At 37.9% G+C, this 19,346-nt stretch overlaps 2 protein-coding genes across 4 annotated transcripts; both read left to right on the top strand.

The window, feature by feature from the left end:
• Positions 1 to 3,997: 3,997 nt before the first annotated feature.
• LOC132041142 (peptide deformylase 1A, chloroplastic) lies at positions 3,998 to 12,353 on the top strand. Of its 3 annotated transcripts, none has more exons than XM_059431954.1 (5): positions 3,998 to 4,148; positions 9,742 to 10,226; positions 10,615 to 10,704; positions 10,790 to 10,857; positions 11,739 to 12,353. In XM_059431954.1, the coding sequence occupies exons 2-5, from the start codon at positions 9,795 to 9,797 to the stop codon at positions 11,977 to 11,979; spliced, it is 831 nt and encodes a 276-aa protein (XP_059287937.1). In that variant the 5' UTR covers positions 3,998 to 4,148; positions 9,742 to 9,794; the 3' UTR covers positions 11,980 to 12,353. The 3 variants fall into 3 exon arrangements, with proteins under 3 accessions (XP_059287937.1, XP_059287935.1, XP_059287936.1); XM_059431952.1 differs by having other exon boundaries at positions 4,000 to 4,148; positions 9,738 to 10,226; XM_059431953.1 differs by lacking the exon at positions 3,998 to 4,148 and adding an exon at positions 9,121 to 9,648 and having other exon boundaries at positions 9,738 to 10,226.
• LOC132039092 (uncharacterized) lies at positions 7,271 to 8,162 on the top strand. Its single transcript, XM_059429636.1, has 2 exons — positions 7,271 to 7,541; positions 7,594 to 8,162. Exons 1-2 carry the CDS (start codon positions 7,271 to 7,273, stop codon positions 8,160 to 8,162), a joined length of 840 nt encoding a protein of 279 aa, XP_059285619.1.
• Positions 12,354 to 19,346: the final 6,993 nt, after the last annotated feature.

Raw genomic sequence — 19,346 nt, 5'->3', positions numbered from 1 at the left:
TCCCCCGAGGGCCCGGCTACTTTGGGTTTTAAAGGAACCCCAGTTTAGGAGACTTGGGGTCATTGGGAACCCCCTCCTTTTGCGGTTTTCCCACAATAACAACTATTATTCGAGTATCGACATGGCTCCATTTGAAGCGTTTTATGGGAGGAGATGCCGATGTCCGATTGGCTGGCATGATGCTTTTGAAGTTAGACCTTGAGATACCGATCTTTTAAGGGAGTCGTTAGATAAGGTGAAAGTGATTCAGGAGAAGCTTCTAGCGACTCGAGTAGACGAGGAAATAGTATGCGGACTGGAAGGTCCGAGATATTGAGTTCATGGTTGGAGAGCAGGTTGAAGGTTTCGCCCATGAAGGGTGTGATGAGGTTTGGGAAGAAGAGCAAGCTCAGGCCTAGATTCATTGGACAATTTGAGATCCTTCGTCATCATGGAGAGATAGCTTATGAGTTAGCATTACCTCCAGGTTTGTCGGGTGTTCACCCGGTGTTTTATGTGCCTATGCTAAAGAAATATCATTCGGACAGTTCTTATATCATTCAGTGGGATTCAATTCTATTTGATCAGAATTTGTCTTATGAGGATGAGCCGATAGCCATTTTGGATAGAGAGGTTCGAAATTTGAGGTCAAAGGAAATAGCTTCAGTGAAGATTCAGTGGAAGCATCGTTCAATTGAGGAGGCTACTTGGGAGACCGAGTCAGATATGCGTGGTAGATATCCCCAGCTTTTCACCCAGTTAGGTACCCTTCCTTTGCTTCATTCCTTGTCCGTTCGAGGTTTAATTGGTATTTGATATAACGACCCATTCGATCATTATGCGTATTTTGACCATTTTACCCCTTTTGACCCAATTCCCGAGGTTATCGGGGCGATTCTAGTGAAAATTGGAAGAATTGAAATCTTTAAGTGGAACCGTTTGAAAAATAGTTAACTTTTGGGTAGACGGACCTTTTCAAAATTTCATCGATTCCGTGAGGTCCAGAGGATCGTTTATAACTTGGTGAGATGGCTGGTTCGGTTCTCGAGGATTTCGGGTGCGTTTTGGGTACTTGGTTGGAATATTGGTTTTAGCTATTTAGGGGTTGACCGAGTCAACATGACCTCCATTGGGAATTACAAGGTCATAGATGGATTCGTAGCATGTTTTTACTTGTGTTTGCATGTTTGATTTGTATCCGAGAGGTCCCGAAGGTTTGTCAGGGTTTCGGGTTGAGACTTGGTGAAACTAGAATTTTCCTATGACAGCCCCGGCGGTCGCCACCGGCGGAAGTAGCCGCACGCATACTACGGATCCACCCCAAAGGTCTTTGGTCCGCAGGAGTGGATGATGATGCAATTAATGAAATCATGCCCCAGCGGACAAGAGTCAGCTGAGGCGGGATCGGCGAGCGGGAATGGTCCACCCCAGTGCATGACGCCGAACCAGAATCATTACTTATTCCTAACTTCGATGTCATTATTCCATTCACCCAAAAACCTAAGTCTAAGGAGCATTAAGGGCGATTTCTTGAGATCTTGTGGTGAAATCATCTTGGGGTAAGTCCTAAACCTTAATCTTGCATTATCTTTGCTTTACTAGTGTTCATGATGGGAAATGGTTAGTGTGGGTGACATCACGAAGGTATTTGGGTCGTGACAAAATCAAAACAATAAATAATATATATTGTTCAAATATTATACCCCAATTAAGACTATAAGTATGTTTATTAACTATTTTGAGACCCGTGTGTTGCTAGTGCGTCACTCGTGACAATTGTACATATGATATAAGTCATATTAAAATTTCATTATAAAATAACAAAAAAATTTAAGTGAAAAAGTAAACTAAAATTGAGGAACAATTTCAATTGAAAACACAGTTAACATGAATTTCGTCAAAATCAAAGAGAATCAAACCCTTGCATGAGGCCAAAAGTTCAATATTATTGGGTAAAATCATCTCAGAATGAGTGGTTGGGCTGTTGAGAGAGGTTTGAGGAGATTGAGGATCCGTGTGATTGTGAATTGACCAATGAGGGGAAAGCACGATGGGATGTTGAGTGAGGTTTGACAGATTGGATAAGCCTAAAGCGTTTGGACAAGAAACGGTTTTTCCATAAATACAAAAAATTAGGAGCTAGAAGGACTAGCCAAAATAAGATGTACTAAATAATTAGGGGTGTTCTAATAAAACAACCAAACTGATAAATCTAATAAAATACTAAAATTTATTAAGTGTTGACATGAATCTATCAGTCTTGACCCGTTCGAAAAATCATTTGAAGTATAGATGAGTTATGTAGGACGATCCTTTTGATGTTGTAACAAAGTTTAAGAAATCTAGGATCAGAAATCATACGGTTAAGATTCTTACTTAGGACTTTACCTTGAACTGTAAAACTTCAAGGTCAAGCGGGAGATGATCTCCACAACTAAATCATCAGGCAGGGAATGAGGCATTTCCATACTCACTGATATACTATTGAGTTCTCTACTCTGTTGCCTTTTCTCATGCCCCTGGTTCGTTCTATTCGTTTTTCTAGTCTAGAAAGAAAGACATCAAATGATTTACCTAAAATGAATCACTGTTTATATTGGCGTTAAAAGTACCAAACTTTATCAGGAACATCTTTGAAATGATTCGGAAGATCCTCATGAACAATCAATGAAGTTGATCTATAATGAATCTTACCCATTAAAAAATCAAAACAATTATTAACATATATTGGTCTAACAATTATTTTCCAATTAAGAGTATAAATATGTGTAATGAACTATGTTGGGACACGTGTGTTGCACGCGCATCGCACGCCACAAATAGTACATACGTCATAAGTCATATTAAAGTTGCATTACAAAATAACATTAAATTTAAAACGGAGAAGTAAAATGAAATTGAGGAACAATTTCTATTGAAAACACAGTAAACACTACTTTTGTCTAAATCATAGAGAATCAGACCCTTGCCTGAGGCCACAAGTTCAATATCATAGGGTAAAGTCATATCACAATGATTGGTTGAGATGGGATTTAAGGAGATTTTGTGAATTTTTTTTTTAACAAACCATTTGATGTACATATGAGTTGCGTAGAACGATCCTTTTTATATTGGAACAATGTTTGAGAAATTAAGGATCATAAATCCTACCATTACGATTATTGCTTAGAACTTTACCTTGAACTACAAACTTCAATGTCAAGTGGGAGATGATCTCGACAACTAAATCATCAAAGGGGATTGAACATTTCCATACTCGCTAATATACTGTTGGGTTCTACCTTTTCTCATTCCCTGAATTCGTCTTATAGTTTTTTTTTTCTAGTCTACCAAAAAGACATCAACATATTTTACCTAAAATGAGTCACTGCTTATATTGGTGTTAAATCAACAAAAGTTTATCGGGGAAATCTCTGAAATGAGGATTTGAGAATAATTCAGGTGCGAGAGTGACACACACAAAAGAGAGGTGAGACTATGGTCTTAAAGTAACCTAAATGTTAGAAGTGGGCTATGTAGGTAATTAAAGAGATATTGATCCAAATCTGGTAAATTAGATGGCCGACGGCAGACCGTAATTATCTCATTTTAAATGGAAAGTTACACTTATGGCTGCAGCCAAAACCTACATTCGCTTACCAAAAATATACACTATTTTGTATTTTAATTTTTATATATAAAAATATACATTTATCGGCTATTATTTTAGTGAGCGGCTAGACAGTATAAAAATGAAGAAATTGTACGGTTTGTCCTTATAATGGGCTGGTCTTTAATTTTATCCTTTAAATTGGCTGGACTTTAATTGTTGTTCTTAAGAATACTTATGCCTACGGACATAAGTTCTTTGAGGGCGCGGTGCATAACTTGTGAGATATTATGATGTTATAATATAAACATATACCCGGCGAAAAGGTTGCTTGTCTTAAGGACAAAAAATTAAAGACAAGCACAAAATAGGGACAAAAGTGCAAATGACCCTGCAAAAAATCATTTTGCAAAGTTGTTCTGCTTACAATACTGAGCTCAATGCTTAAGCCCAGCCCAAGATGATTGAAAATAAATAGCTCAGTCCAAAGAAGTTAAAAGATAAAAAGCTCATGGCCTGAAAATTGGGTATTGCTGGTGAAGGTAGAAGCTTAAAAGAGATTTTGTACTACCATATACAGGTACTCCATATCTTTTTATTTTAGCTATCTTCTCTGTGTTTTAGTTGTTAAGTTTCCAATTTTAACATTTCTTAAAATGTCCTATTAATTGTTTGTTATGCTGGGTTCAATTTTTGCACAATCTTTTTGTAGAGAATTGTTGTTCAGTAATCTTTTTCTCACTGATTTTGGTCAGCGGAATTTTTTTTTTTTGGTTTTTTTTTTTTTTGTATGTGGATAAGTTAAAGTTAGACAGACATAGCTTTGTAATCTGGGGCTAAATATGACTTTGCTCTATGTGCTTTATACATTATACAATAATGAAGAAATCAAGAAAATTGTTCGTACCACAGGAAAGGGGGTACATTTTTAGATGTTTAAGCTGATGAACTTGTTAAAGACCTGGGCCAGTTCATTTTTACATTTTCTGTTTTTTTAATTATTCTTTATATTCAAAAATATGTAAAGGGAACATGTACTTCATTAGTGACATTGGTTTCAGTTTATGAAAAGGCACCTGTCCCATTCTTTGATTTAAAAACAAATCCGTTTTATTAATAGAAACAGAGTGTATGTGGTGTAGTGTAGCATTGCAGGAATTGAAATTATTTATAACAGTAGTATCAACACTATTGACAGAAGCATTATAAACATCAATGTGATGTGTAGAGTTCAGTTGCAGCTTTATCAATTACCGATGACCTTTTCATAGAAGGGACCTATAGAATACATCAGGAATTGGTAAAGATAGCATAATAATTTAATTGACTAAGTAACTGATGCACAAAAAATTGAAATAAAAGGAACTAGCTTCAAATTATGTAAGATAATTGCAGTGTTATCAAAGCCGAAAAGCGCAAAAAAGAGCTGAGTTATGTCGGGGATTTAAGCACAAAGTGAAGTTAAAGTGAGGATTTTAATGAAGAAAAGTGCAATGAAGAAAAATTAAAATAATATATATGTAATTCAAGAATAATAATTGTAAGCACAAATAGTATAATTATATTGACAAAGGAATTAAAAAAATTACAATTAAGTGAAATATTTATTGTTTAGTGTAGTATCTTTGGCACAAAGCCCATTGGTGATTACGCATATGCGTTAGCGCCTGGGTGACTGCATTGCAGCACTAGCTAAGCGAGGCAAAGGGCTTAGCGTATTTGCACCTAGCTTTAGGGCTTAAACGCGCTTTAGATGAGCCTTTAACAACACTGAGATAATGTCTGCAGTTAAGAGTCAAAGAACCAGTAGAAGTAACTTTAATGAGAAAAGAAATGGGGAGGAGTAATGTTAGAAAGAAAGTGTTTATTTGTTGTCATTTGCTCCTGAATCTAGAATCCAAGGATCATGACTAAACTGGCCTACAGAAGTACCAACAGAACTACTTAACAAACCTGCAAAATTTGCAGAACTAGAGGGACTAGAAGGATCCTGTACCGCATTAGACAAATGTGCTTGTTCAAAAAGGGGCATCAATTCTTAATTCCTTGCTTTGTCTGCCAATGCCGTTGTACAGAATGGCTCAATTCTTTCAGTTTGTCCCTGGAGTCATGGACTATATTGTTTCTTGAATCATGCCTCAAACTTGCGATTTTTTTATTTTGCCAAAAATCTTTGCCTTGTAACGACCCAATTGAATAAGAACTGCCACAAGTCTGAATTTAACTTTGGATTCTGCATCTTCTGATTGTTTGAATGAAAATATGTGGGTTACTCGGAAAATTCCGGGTCTTTTCATAATGCATTATTATCACTTTTCCGATATACTTGTCTCTTGTCGGATGTGATCATTTTACAATGCTTCATCTTTCTAAAGCTAAGGCACTTATACACATCAAACCATTATGCTCAAACTAACTAGTTTTCATCGATAAAATGTTCTGTTATCGACATTATGTAGAATATCTTCACTCTCAATAGTTACATACAAGTCTATAGAAAGAGAACATAGAAAGGCGGGATGCCCCTGACGTGGGTGTGTCGGATTAACCAAATCCTCATTGAATCTTATTTTTCAAGGATACCCCTATTGTCACTCCTTCGGAAACAGCCTCTCTATCTTCTGAGATGGGGGTAAGGTCTGCGTACACTTTACCCTCCCCACTGTGGGATTTCACTGGGTATGTTGTTGTTGTTACCCCTATTGTCACTCCAAAAATCACTCCCTAAGGTACTGGACAATCACTGGGTCTCTACCAACAAAGAAAAAAGTAATAATCTGAGGTATAATACCAGAGCTCTATGGTTACAACAAGGAGACATAAATACAAGATTTTTCCAAAAGATAGCAACTGCTCATAAGAGGTATAATACCATTGACTGGCTGGTGATTAGAGGAAGCGAAGTAAAAGAACCTGAAGAGATGAAGGTGGCCATGGTTGGATTCTATGATAAACTTTATTCAGAATCTGAAGCATGGAGACCATCTTTTGAATATAATGACTGCCCAAAGATTACAGAGGAAGAGCAAGATTGGATACATAGACCCTTTACAGAATATGAAATTTTACAAGTAGTTACTCAGTGTGCAGTGGACAAAGCACCAGGTCTTGATGGCTTTACCATGGGTTTTTATAAGAGTTGCTGGGAGATTTGGAAAGGTGATATTATGCAAACCATCGACAACTTTCATCAAAATGAGATCTTTGAGAAGTCCTTTAATGCCACTTTCATAGCTCTAATTCCTAAGAAGTTTGGAGCTGAAGAATTAAAGGACTTCAGACCTATAAGTTTGATAGGGGGCATCTACAAGATCATCTCCAAATTAATCACGGAGAGAATAAAGACTGTCATGGAGAAGCTAGTGGATGTACATCAAATGGCATTTTTGCAGGGTAGACAGATCATGGATGCAGCTCTACTTGCTAATGAGTTGGTGGATTCTAGAGTAAAACAAAAAAATTCTAGAATTTTGTTGTGCAAGCTTGATATTGAAAAGGCTTATGACCATGTCAACTGGGCCTACCTGCTGAACATTCTGAGTAACATGGGTTTTGGAGAAAAATTGATCAATTGAATAAAATGTTGTATATCCAGTGTGAAGTTCTCTGTTCTAATTAATGGAAGTCCTGAAGGTTTTTTTTCAATCTAGCAGGGGTTTGAGGCAGGGGGATACCCTGTCACCTTTTCTGTTCTTATTAGCCATGGAGGGGCTAAATTACATGATCAGAAAAGCCAAAACTAATGGATGGATAAAAGGGTTTGGAACTCAAACCAATAGGGGTGAAGACATGGAAATTACACAGTTATTGTATGCTGATGACTGTTTGGTGTTTTGTGAGGCTAAGGTTGAACAAATCAGACACCTTAGAGCAATATTGACCATCTTTGAAGCCATTTCAGGTCTCCATGTTAACTGGAGCAAGAGCTTCTTATATCCGGTGAATCAGGTGACTGATCTACAGTTTCTGGCAAGTAACTTGGGCTGTCAAACTGAGTCCCACAAAGTACTTGTGAATGCCTCTAGGTGCTTACCACAAGACACAAGAGATATGGAATGATGTGTTAGAAAGGTGTGAAAAGAAATTGACAAGATGGAAGAGTCAATATTTATCTCTTGGGGGTAGATTGACTTTGATAAATTCAGTCTTGGATGCCTTACCTACTTACCTGATGTCTTTGCTTCCTATTCCTAAGGACATAGAGAAGAAGATTAACAAAGTAAGAAGGGAATTTTTGTGGCATGAGAACAAAGACAAGAAAGGCTATAACTTAGTGGAGTGGCAGATTGTGACGCTCAGTAAGCAACATGGTGGCATGGGGATTAAGGATCTCAGACTTCATAACCAGAGTCTACTCCAGAAGTGGTTGTGGAGGTTTTGCAAGGAAGATAGATCTCTCTGGAGGAAAGACATAGCTCAAAAATATGGTTTGTTGAATCAGTGGACAACAAATGAAGTAAATACTACTTACGGATGCAGTGTTTGGAAGACTATTAGGAGAATGTGGAATGAATGCCGTGAAAATTTGAGCATAATGGTAGGGGATGGGACAAATACTTTCCTTCTGGGAAGATCATTGGATTGGGCACTGTAATCTCAAAACTTTATTCCAGGACTTACACATCTCAGTCTCCAAAAAATGGACAAAATATCCCAAATGTGGACAGCACAGGGGTGGAATCTTTTGTTTAGAAGGGCACTAAATGATTGGGAAATAGGAAGAGTCACAGATTTGCTTTTGGTACTCAATTCCTTCATAGGAACCACTAATGTTCCTGATAAACCAGTTTGCAAACTATGCAGCAAAGGGAATTTCACTTCACTGTTAAATCAGTTTATTGGGAGAAGAACAAGGTTGTAAATCCATCTCTGGTTTGGCCATGGAAACTTATTTGGAATGTCAAAATTCCATGTAAGGTTTCTACTTTTGTTTGGTTAGTTTTGAAGCGGGCTTGTCTAACACAAGAGGCTCTACAAAGAAGAGGTCTTCAGACACGCTCAAGATGCCTACTTTGTGGAAAAGATGCAGAAACAAATGAGCATTTATTCCTACATTGTCAGATAACTGCACATCTGCGGCACATGTTCTTTTGTATCCTAGGGGTGAAGTGGGTGTTACCACTATCAACTCTAGGAACTCCTATGCAACTGGAAAGAAATTGGAAGAAGGAAGGCGAAGGAAGATTGGTGGCAGTCCATTCCAGCTTGTATTTGGTGGTCAATTTGGAAGGAAAGAAACTCAAGACAATTTGAAGATAAAGCTAACACCATCCAGATTGTTAAAATGGAGTGTCTTAGTTTCTTTTATTTTTGGTGTAAACAAGATATAGTGGGGGAAATAGGTGATTTGGTGGATTTTCTAGGCAATGTGTAAATTATAACTAGCATCATTACCTCCCGGCCACTGTTTTTGGTGGCTTTACCTGTAAAGTTTCAAATCAGCATTCTAAAAAATGCTGATACTTTTGGATGGAATACAAATGTTACCTTATTCAAAAAAAAAAAAAAAAAAAAAAAAAAAAAAAAAAAACAAAAAAAAACAAAGAAAAAAGTAATAATCTGAGTAAGGAATCTTTAGATCAACTTGAAGTTTCAACTTTTATTTCTATTGAGTTTTGCTTCTTGTAATTGTGTTCTGGCAGTATGCACTATTCTACTGGTGATGTGAAATTACTGCAAATCCCTCTTATCATTTTAAAATGCTGCATCTTTCTAAAGATAAGTCACTTATACAAATCAAGCAATTATGATCAAACTAATTATTTCTATTGAGCTTTTCTTCTTGTAATTGTGTTCTGGCAGTATGCACCATTATGCTGGTGATGTGAAATTACTGCAAATCACTCTTATCATTTTACAGTGCTGCATCTTTCTAAAGCTAACTCACTTATACACATCAAGCAATTATGGTCAAACTAACTAGTTTTGATCATACTCCCTGATCTGTTTAATGGCTTGCTGGATTCGCAAGAATCTAAGGAGATTGTAGTTCCAAGGTGTCATATTTCAGCTGTCAAAGATTGACATACTGTTCTGTGACCCAAAATGCAACTTCTATTTCAATTGAGTCTTGCTTCTTGGTATTGTGTTCTGGCAGTTTGCACCTTTATACTGCTGCTATGAAATTACTGCAAATTCGTCTGATTCTCTTGAACAAAACTGTGTGCAGGCAGCCCATGCATACTCTGGGATTCCTGAACACTCATTGGTGTTTCTGAGTTTGGTGATGGAGAGCATTCCGCGATTAGCACAGCGTGTTCTTTCCGTGCCATTCACTCCAAAATACTTGAAATCCTGTGAGAAAACGAGACCTCTTACCTCCCACTTAATGCAACTCCACGGCTTCCGGAGACCAATATTCATACAATGGAATCTGCAGGGAAGACCTTCTGTATGCACTGACTTAGTATCCGTGAAAAATTACAGTTCTGCCACTGCTCGAGCAGGTTGGTTTCTGGGTTTAGGAGAGAAAAAAAAGCAAGTCATCCCTGACATTGTGAAAGCTGGTGATCCTGTTCTTCATGAACACGCTCAGGACGTTTCTCTTGGGGAGATTGGGTCAGAACGGGTCCAAAAGATCATTGATGAGATGGTTAAGGTTATGAGAAATGCACCCGGAGTTGGTCTTGCTGCTCCTCAAATTGGTATTCCTTTGAAGGTTTGTTAAAGAAACAATTTACTCCCTCCGTCCCAATTTAAGTGTCTTACTTTCCTTTATGGTCTGTCCCAAAAACAGTGCCTCTTTCTATACTCAGTAAGTTGATAATTCAAACATCCGACATGGCAAGTTTAAAATCACAAGATTCAAAAGACATTTTAGTACATTACACAACAACAACAACAACAAAAAACCCAGTGTAATCCCACAAGTGGATTTTATTACATTACACACATCTTTAATTTTTGGACCACAAGATTCAAAAGTTCCTTTTTATTCTTTTAACTTTGTGTCCAGTCAAACTAAGACACTTAAATTGGGACAGAGGGAGTCATTTTTTTCAACTTATTTTTTGCCTCGCTGAGTTTGTTTGTATTGCAAGTGACAGATAATTGCGTTGGAAGACACAAACGAGTATATAAGCTATGCTCCTAAAGATGAAACCAAAGCACAGGACAGACGTCCATTTGATCTCCTGGTGTGTGAAATTTTTTATGTATCATCTTGATAAATAGGAGGTCCAAATTTTGTGGCATATATTCATTTTTCTTATTTTCTTGCAGATTATTGTAAATCCAAAGCTTAAAAAGAAAGGCAACAAAACTGCATTGTTTTTCGAAGGGTGCTTGAGGTAACACAGAAACAACTAAGTCTAACAATTTTTTTTTTACATATTGAACTCTCAAAATGCAGTAGCATATTTGTTTAGGATCACATCAGGCATAGAAGCACGCTTTATGGTAGAAGATCCTCGGCCTCGGGCATTTCTGGGAAAAGACAGCTACATATGCACCATGTAGTTACAAAACTCCATTAGTATCACTTTATGCAAAGAAAATATTTAAGACGTGACGAGCATTAATAGCACGTAAGTGAAGATAGTTTGTTTATCTTTTGTAAACTAGAAATTTATCATCACCTCAAAACTGTGGATCAAAAGGTTTATGAATTGTTTGGTAAAAAAAGGTACAAGAGGCAATATCTTTTCAACATTTATCAGGATGAGCTCTTGTTCTCAATGGTGGCAGTCACCAAGTTTACCTTAACTTTTATTTTCTGATAATCACTTTATATATGCATAATGACCTATCTTTTATAAAGATAAGCTATGTTGTTTTGCAATTAAATGTGCCTTGAGTTGGTGAACATGTCACTCTGCCTATTAAAGAGATGGCATGGGAAAGGAGAAGCTTTATTGATTTGTACATTGGTATCACTTTCATTTCTTTGCTTGCACGCTTGTTTCTAAATAGTGAACAGGATATAGCTGTTTTTCTTTTTAGCTTTTTTATAAGTAAATTGTTTATTAGAAAAATACCTAGCAAATGATGAATAGTTTTACCAGCACTATTATGTGGAGGTTCAAATTTTCACAAGAATCTGAAGTTCTCTTTGAGAGGTTATTCCTAGCTGTTAGAGTGATGCATTATGCTCGTCAAAACATGATATAATTGCATACATGTCCTGATAACCATAGCTATAAATGAATTCTTTGCTTAATCTTCCTTGTAGTGTTGATGGGTTCAGAGCAGTTGTGGAAAGACACTTAGAAGTAGAGGTTACAGGTTTGGATCGAAATGGCAAAGCAATCAAAGTTGATGCTTCAGGGTGGCAGGCTCGCATTTTGCAGCACGAATGTGACCACCTAGACGGAACTCTTTATGTCGACAAGATGGTTCCTAGAACATTCAGGACTGTAGCGAACTTGGACTTGCCTCTTGCAGCTGGATGTCCTAAATTGGGAGCATGCTGAGTCCACTACCTCAAGCAACTCTTCATGAACTGTGTTAACAATATTTTGCTTGCGAATGGGATCATGGGTACAATTAAGGAACTGTTGCACTACTTGGATTCAGATGTGAGGTAGCAGATATGTTTCCTTTAACAACATTCTTTTTTTGATGGATGAGCTATAAAGATCCAATTTTTTGAATGGTATACTGCTTCTCCGTGTACTATTCTGTTACAACTTAAAGAAAATACTTGGTGTGGTCTAGTGCTTACTAAAGTCGGTTGAGAATTTCAGGTTCATTTTCCAGAGGAGGTGAGCGCAAGCTGGTTCAGATACTACAATTATCAAACGTTTATTCTGAATATTATGTCCTTTTTCAATGGTTTTTTTGTTTTTCGATGCTTGTGTCAATCCCTGATCCTCCGTGTTCTCCTTACAACATACGTTCCTCTTTAGCCGCAATACAAATTTTGATAGCACACCCGTGATGTTTGAATCGTCTAAGCAGTATATTCTAGAATATAGTCATATTCAATAGGTTGATCATAGCTCCCGTTTGATTCCCTTCTTCATCTATTGTCCCAACCCAAATAAAGTCTGGCAATGGTTTGCGAAGATCAACCTCAATCCTTTATTTTCGCCATATGAGGTCTGGTCCTTTTGTCAATAGCTAGCTTGATCCAACTGTAACATAGTTCCTACGCAGCCTAGAATTTGATGCACAAAACCCTAGCAAGCTATGAGAAAAATTGAGATTCGTAGAGTTTAGTTGTAAGTAATATTATATTTTTGAAACTTTCTATCCACAAAGACTATTTGGGAACTTAGTCATCACGATGACTTCCTTACTATAATAAACTCCTTTAAACTTGTTTTAATTTAAGTTACCTTTTATCAGGAAAAAAAGAAAAGAAAAAAGAAATATGAAGTCTATATTAGTGATAAGTCCGAAGGATCCTGTTTGCACCTTACACATTTAAAATAGTCCCATTAAAATATGTGGAGAAAAAGTGAGTGAAGAATCTATCTATATATATATATATATATAATTGCAGGACATAAACACACGTGACGTGGCGCTCCTAATGACCAGCATTTATATTTATCTATTTTCTCCTTTTTTTGCAATTTCAACTGCATACTACTAAAAAAAACCCAGGGAATAAAAGAAAAATCCTGCCGGTTCGGTGCTTTAGCATAGACTCCCAAGAGTCGCTTCTTAAAAAATACCCAATAAGCCAAAGCCTTCGGCCTCACATGCCGCTTCAACCAAACACAAGTTCTCAAAAAAAATCAACAGAAGAGGAGTTTACCTGTGAGGCAGATTCGAAGGTACAAACTACAAACATTCCTTCTTTTTCCCTTTTCTATGGTGGGCCTTGTATTAGTTTTCCCTTTCTGTCACATTCTTTCCCATAAACTTCTTAAACCCTACAAACTTTGATTATTTTTTTCCTGCGCAATCTTTTTGTTGCTATAATTGTATCTTTTATCAGTTTGTCATCTTGATAGTTCCAAGTGCATTCGTGTTTTGATGATTGTCAAACAGTTTTGGAACCAGATAGAGACCTGGTCTGTAATATGCTCTCTGTGTATCTTGCACTACCGGCAGAGACAGCTGTAAAGCCGAGCCACTTGCTGCACACAAGTACAGCTGTGAGTTGGCCCATGCTTTAGATCAAAATTGAATAGTGGTCTCTTTTCACCCCACATGCTCCCACTATATAGACAACATGATGGCAACATATGTGAGTAGACTTGAAAACCTAATCTAAATCGTGCAAAGCTGCCGTCACAAATTCTTAAGATCTCTCAAGAACAAAGTTACTTTCAAGCTGAAGAACCAGATCCTGATATGAGTTTAGTCTCTATTCTTTAGATTGTTGTAAATCTTTGTTCATTTGTGCTTAAACTGAAAACCTACTCTTCTTGTTTAGAAGCTGCTTGTAGGTATCTTAAATTCTCAAAGTGTGCTTGTTGGAAGTATGTTTCCTCAAGCTTTTGAGTGGTACACTAGGCTAGAGTTAGTCTAGATGTATTTGTGGTCCTTGGCTAGAGTTAGTCAAGTGGAGGTGCTTGCAATCGGAGTATTGCAAATGTGGAGGGACTACGGGGGTTAGTTCCTAGGTTGCATAAGCATTATTGTATGGGTGAGGGATTATGGGAGTTAATTCCTCGCTTACGATAGAGTTGTAACCTAAAGTTGCTCGGTGTAATGGAGTTGAAATCCTACTGGGGTAGGCCGTGATTTTTAATCTCTTGAGCAAGGAGTTTTTCACGGTAACATCCTGTGTCCTTTACATATCCTTGTGCACAAGGAACTCGGTACACAATCCGGTCTCTCATACATTATTTGGTGGACGGTAGCCACAATAATTGGTATCGTATGCGTGCTTTCTAAAAGGTTAACACCTAGAAAGGATCTGTAAAATGGAAGCCCCACCAAATATGGAAGAAGGACAGTCTTTCACCAGGCCACCCAGACTTAACGAAAAATATTAAGGGTGGTGGAAGACAAGAATGCACGACTTCATCATGGCCGAAGATTCAGAGTTTTGGGATATCATCTGTGATGGTCCCTATATCCCAGTTCACACAAGTGAAGATGGTAAAAAGACTACTATCAAAGCAAGAAAATAATACAATGAAGCTGACAGGAAGAAAGTGGAGAAGAACTATAAAGCCACGAAGATTCTTGCGTGTGGAATTGGACCAGATGAGTACAATCGAGTCTCAGCTTGTTCATCAGCAAAAGAGATCTGGGAAGCTCACCAAACTGCTCATGAATGAACAATTTAGCTAAAAACTCCAAGATCGACATGCTCACCACTGAGTATGAGATGTTCAAAATGAAAGAGAATGAATCTATTCATGAGATGTACACCAGATTCACCTCCATAATCAATGAGCTCCACTCTCTCCAAGAAGTCATCACAACTACCAAACTAGTAAGGAAAATGCTTGGTGTATTACCTGACTCCTGGGATAGCAAGCTAAATGCTATCTCTGAAGCCAAAGATCTGGACACGTTGACTGTCGATGAGCTTATTGGAAACCTCAAGCGTATGAGATGAAGATGACCATGAAAAAGGTAGAAAAAAAATGAGGTGAAAAAGGAGAAGAGCCTGGTTCACAAAGCTGCAAAGCGAGAGTCCAGTGATGATGAGTCCGAAATTGCTTATGTCACATAGAGGTTTCACAAGATGATAAAGAAAAAAGGCATGTTTCCTAAAACTGGAAACCCTAGCAGAAACGGGTACTCCTTTCACAAGTGTGGGAAACCTGGTCATTTCATGAAGGATTGTCCCCAAACCGGCAGGAAAATTATAATAGAACTGCTAAGAGAACCAGGTCCCCGACAGGAGTTTCAGAAAAAAAGAGGCCGCCAATGAGATTGTGAAGCAAGCACTTGCAGCTTGGGGAGACTCCTCAAGTGAGTCTGAGGATGAAAATTAAAAAGGGAACTTATCCATGATGGCATTTGACGATGGAGCAACTAAGCGTAAGTCAGACCTTGCACTCACGGCTGAATCTGACACAAGTGATGTTAATGATGAGAACAAAAAGAGATAAATTTCTTCGATTTAAAGAAAAACCTGAGAGATTGCTCTAAGAAAAAACTCATATCACCGTCAAGTGTGTTAATTGATGCTTATCATGCTCTGGTTGCTGAGAGAAAAAAGCTGAATCTTGCTCTTGATGAAATAAAACTAAATAAGGAGGACCTGTGCGTGATGAAAAAAGAAATGGAGAAACAGGTTTTTGAAACAAACCAACAAAATATCTTGTTGGAATGTCAAGTGAGAAAATAGATGGAAAACTCCTTCAAAAGAAGAGGAGCAGCAAGTGAGATTTCCTTAGAGCTTGAAGCTGAACTAAAGAAAGTAAAGTCAAGTCTTACTGCTGAAATTGAGAAAAACGAACTGCTAAGAAAAAATCAGGAAAGGGCTAAGTTCGATCTTGACAAAACTCTCAAGTGGACCTGGTCTTCTGAAGTAACCTCCTCTAGAAATAAGAAAAATGTAAATGGAAGAAGAGGACTTGGATTTGAGAAGGAGAAGATTCCCTATGATCTCCACAAAGAAACAAGTTCCCACAACTAAAGAGCAGCCATATTTTCCTCGCGGAAAAACAAGTCGTGACCAAGAGCCCTACAAGGTAAAGGCTAACGTTGTTCAAAAGAATAGGAGTGTTGTCAAGAAGAGAAATAGAGTGAAAGGAGAGGGTCCTCAAAAGAAAGGACATTTGAAGAAGAGAAGGAATGTGCTGCCCGTATGGGCTAAAAGGAGTCTGATTCACCCCTTCTATAACTACAAAGGACCCAAGCTGGTTTGGGTTCCCAAATCCAATCACTAGCATCGCTTAACAGGGTCGGAGAAAGAAGAAGCGGTCGATAAATCGATGAATCGTGATGACTACCAGGTACAACTATGGTTAAAAAGTCTCCCCTCAAAGCCCTTATAGCAGGATGTGTGTGGTGTGATGATAAAAAGAAAGGTTCTCTTATGAACAATGCTGCAGAAAGGCATGCTGACAAGTGTTTTTTGGTTATGTCTAACTCACTTCTGTACCATTACAGGTATACATGCATGGAAGGATCAGAAGAATTCAAGAATAAGAAATTCTACACAGTTCACAATGATGGCTTGATACTTCAAAACTTTTGATCAGAGACCAGGTCTCTGTATCTCAGATCAGTAATTCTTTCAGTACTCATAAATGTATTTTGTTACACCTTGGGGGAGATTCATGTTATCCGCATGATGAGTGGACTAACGTGAGTCTAGGGTGTACATGATGTCCCTACAAGTAAGAAAGGATACTTAATAATTCTAAGTAAGATTCCAAAGACATTTGCGGCAAAAGAAGAGAGCTCGTCGGAGAAAGTTAAGGTAGAGTCTTGTTTGGGAGAATTTCACATCATTTGAGTTAAGACTTGCTTAGAATCACTTTGAGGAAGAAATATAGAGTCCCTTGGATGGTTAATGAAGTGTTATATAAGTTCTAAGAAGGTTTCATAAGGATTGGAGGTCAAACGAATCAAAGAGAGCACGATTATGCGAAATCGGGGAAATTGGGGCAGTGTGCGCCCTTACACCCTTACACTAAGTGCTTGAGCCGCACACTGTGCGTAAACTCCCTAAATTGGGAGGGTTCACTTCCCAGCACCTCCCCTAAGTGGTGGGGAGAGTGTGCGGTGTGCAAGGTCGCATACTCTCCGCCAACTTGGTCGGGGGGCGAAAATGCTACCTTTTTAAATCCCAAACGACCCTAAGTTCATTTCTAACTTCTCCCACTTATTTCGCCACCTCTCTAGACACTTCCAAGGAGTTATTGAAGGTTCCATACCACTCTACACCCTCCGATAACCATCTAAAGAGAGAATTATCATTTACACCCCAAGGTAATCCAAGAAAAGTGATTGTTCTTGATTCCGTTCAAAGTTGGAACGAACTTGATCTTGAAGGGAGTTGAGATAGGTGAGGTTCCTTGAACATAAGGTATGTTTTTCATCTTATTTATATGGTTGGATGGATGAAAAAGTTTAGTGACCCCTTAGAAAGGAAAAGAAATAAAGTGGAGAAGCCATGGATGTTGTAGTGAGGAAGATGACTATGGTGCAACTTGAAAAGGGGATTTTGATTGGAATTGATGTTAAATTGAATATAATTACTTGGATATGATATTATGGATGTTGATAGTGTGATTTGGGAGTTGTTTTATGATATGGTTAAAGTTAGTGAAATAGGGGAAATGCTGCCCAAATTCCGTTAGCCCTTTAGTTGCTCTAAATTGAACTTAAGCATGTTTTCAATGACCTAAACTTAGTACGAATTCTCTTGAATGTAGATTCACAAGTTTGAGGGGAGAACGTCTAGTCGTTAAGGAGATATAAAGGTATGTAAGGCTAGTCCCTTTCTTTCAAAGGCATGATTCATATGTTATGATTTTACCCATACTTTCCATAACCTCCTTATGCCCAAAAGTTAGAAGTTCGTGATTCTTAAAACCTTCTTATGATACCAAAGATGAGATGTTTTCTATGATGAACATGATGATGATGATTTTAGTGCTAGAAATTCCAAAGCTTATGATTGTGATGCCATTATGAGATTAATGCTAGAAATTCCAAAGCTTATGATTGTGATGCCATTATGAGATTATTGAGCTATTTCATGAATTCTTTGACCGTGTTTATTGTTGTTGATCTCACCTTATGAGTTGTTCCTTCGGGGTGAGATGTAGCGATGATGATTATTCCATAATATAAATCGGAGGTCACCGACCTTATGTCACTCCGATAGAGTTGTAGCTTTTATTGGGCTCTCATGCATGCTATATGTATATGTATGATTACACCGCGCCTAGTTGGCCGGGCATGACACCACTTCAGTAGGCGACTTATGGATAATGATAACACCGTGCCTATTTGGCCGGGCATGACACCACTAGTGGGCGGCGTGTGATGGTTACCCCAGACGCGGGATAATAATGATTATGTATATCTGTTTATGATATTTTATAAGTAAATGCTAGCATGCATGGTTCTCTCTTTAAGAGGTAGTTTTGATATACAAGTTATCTCTTTATCTCATGATTCCTTGTTTTTTATTACGTTTGTGGTCATGCTTTATATACTCAGTACATTATTCGTACTGATGTCCTTTCTTTGATGGACGCTGTGTTCATGCCCGCAGGTAGACAGGGACACAGATCTGATCCCTAGGAGCCTTAACAACGGAGACTCAGGAGCACTTCACTACTTCGGGGTTGCAGTCTACCGGTATATTTCTTTTGTGTATATATTTGGGCAGGAAGGGGTCCTGTCCCGTCCTTATGCTTTCCAGTACTTCAGATAGAGGCTTGTAGACATATGTGGATAGCTAGAACTCATGATCTCACCGATGCACACCTTGTATATCATTTTTGTAGCCTTGAGGGTGTTACACTCCGTACTTTCAGAGAAGCACTTATTAAATTTTAACGTAAGTATGTCGAGCTATGGCTAAGTAAAACAACTTTGGATTATGAGGAACGAAGCATTTTTTAAGTATATCATCTGAGTAAAGGATGAATTACGATCTCGTAAGTCGCAACCGAGAAGGACAACCTTGGAACCAAATGACATGATTATTATCAAGTATGATTAATGATAAATGTCATGTATCGAGAGTTTCGAAAGATTCCGGGACCAAGCAAATCGAAGAAAGTAAGTTTGTCGAAAATTTAGAAATTGGTAGAATTTCGGGTCAACTTTGGAGGGGTATATCTCCTAGTATATTAAGTGTTTTAAGGTGTTTCAAAAGCCTAAAATGAAGTTCGTGAGTCGCCCCCCGCCAAAAAACCCCCGTCGATGCATTAGGTAAGAATTTGAACTTTACAAGGGC

Source organism: Lycium ferocissimum, chromosome 12, assembly GCF_029784015.1.
Source record: "Lycium ferocissimum isolate CSIRO_LF1 chromosome 12, AGI_CSIRO_Lferr_CH_V1, whole genome shotgun sequence".
NCBI classification, from domain to species: domain Eukaryota; kingdom Viridiplantae; phylum Streptophyta; class Magnoliopsida; order Solanales; family Solanaceae; genus Lycium; species Lycium ferocissimum.
The sequence above is the reverse complement of the archived record's forward strand: the minus strand, read 5'-3'. Positions and strand labels throughout refer to the sequence as shown.

Bases quoted from the DNA above. Each gene is read 5' to 3' on its own strand.
- LOC132041142 (XM_059431954.1), top strand. From the start codon at position 9,795: ATGGAGAGCATTCCGCGATTAGCACAGCGTGTTCTTTCCGTGCCATTC. The intron at 10,227-10,614 runs GTTTGTTAAAGA...TGCAAGTGACAG, and splicing joins AAATTGGTATTCCTTTGAAG to ATAATTGCGTTGGAAGACAC. The intron at 10,705-10,789 runs GTGTGTGAAATT...ATTTTCTTGCAG, and splicing joins GACGTCCATTTGATCTCCTG to ATTATTGTAAATCCAAAGCT.
- LOC132039092 (XM_059429636.1), top strand. From the start codon at position 7,271: ATGGAGGGGCTAAATTACATGATCAGAAAAGCCAAAACTAATGGATGG. The intron at 7,542-7,593 runs GTAACTTGGGCT...GAATGCCTCTAG, and splicing joins TGATCTACAGTTTCTGGCAA to GTGCTTACCACAAGACACAA.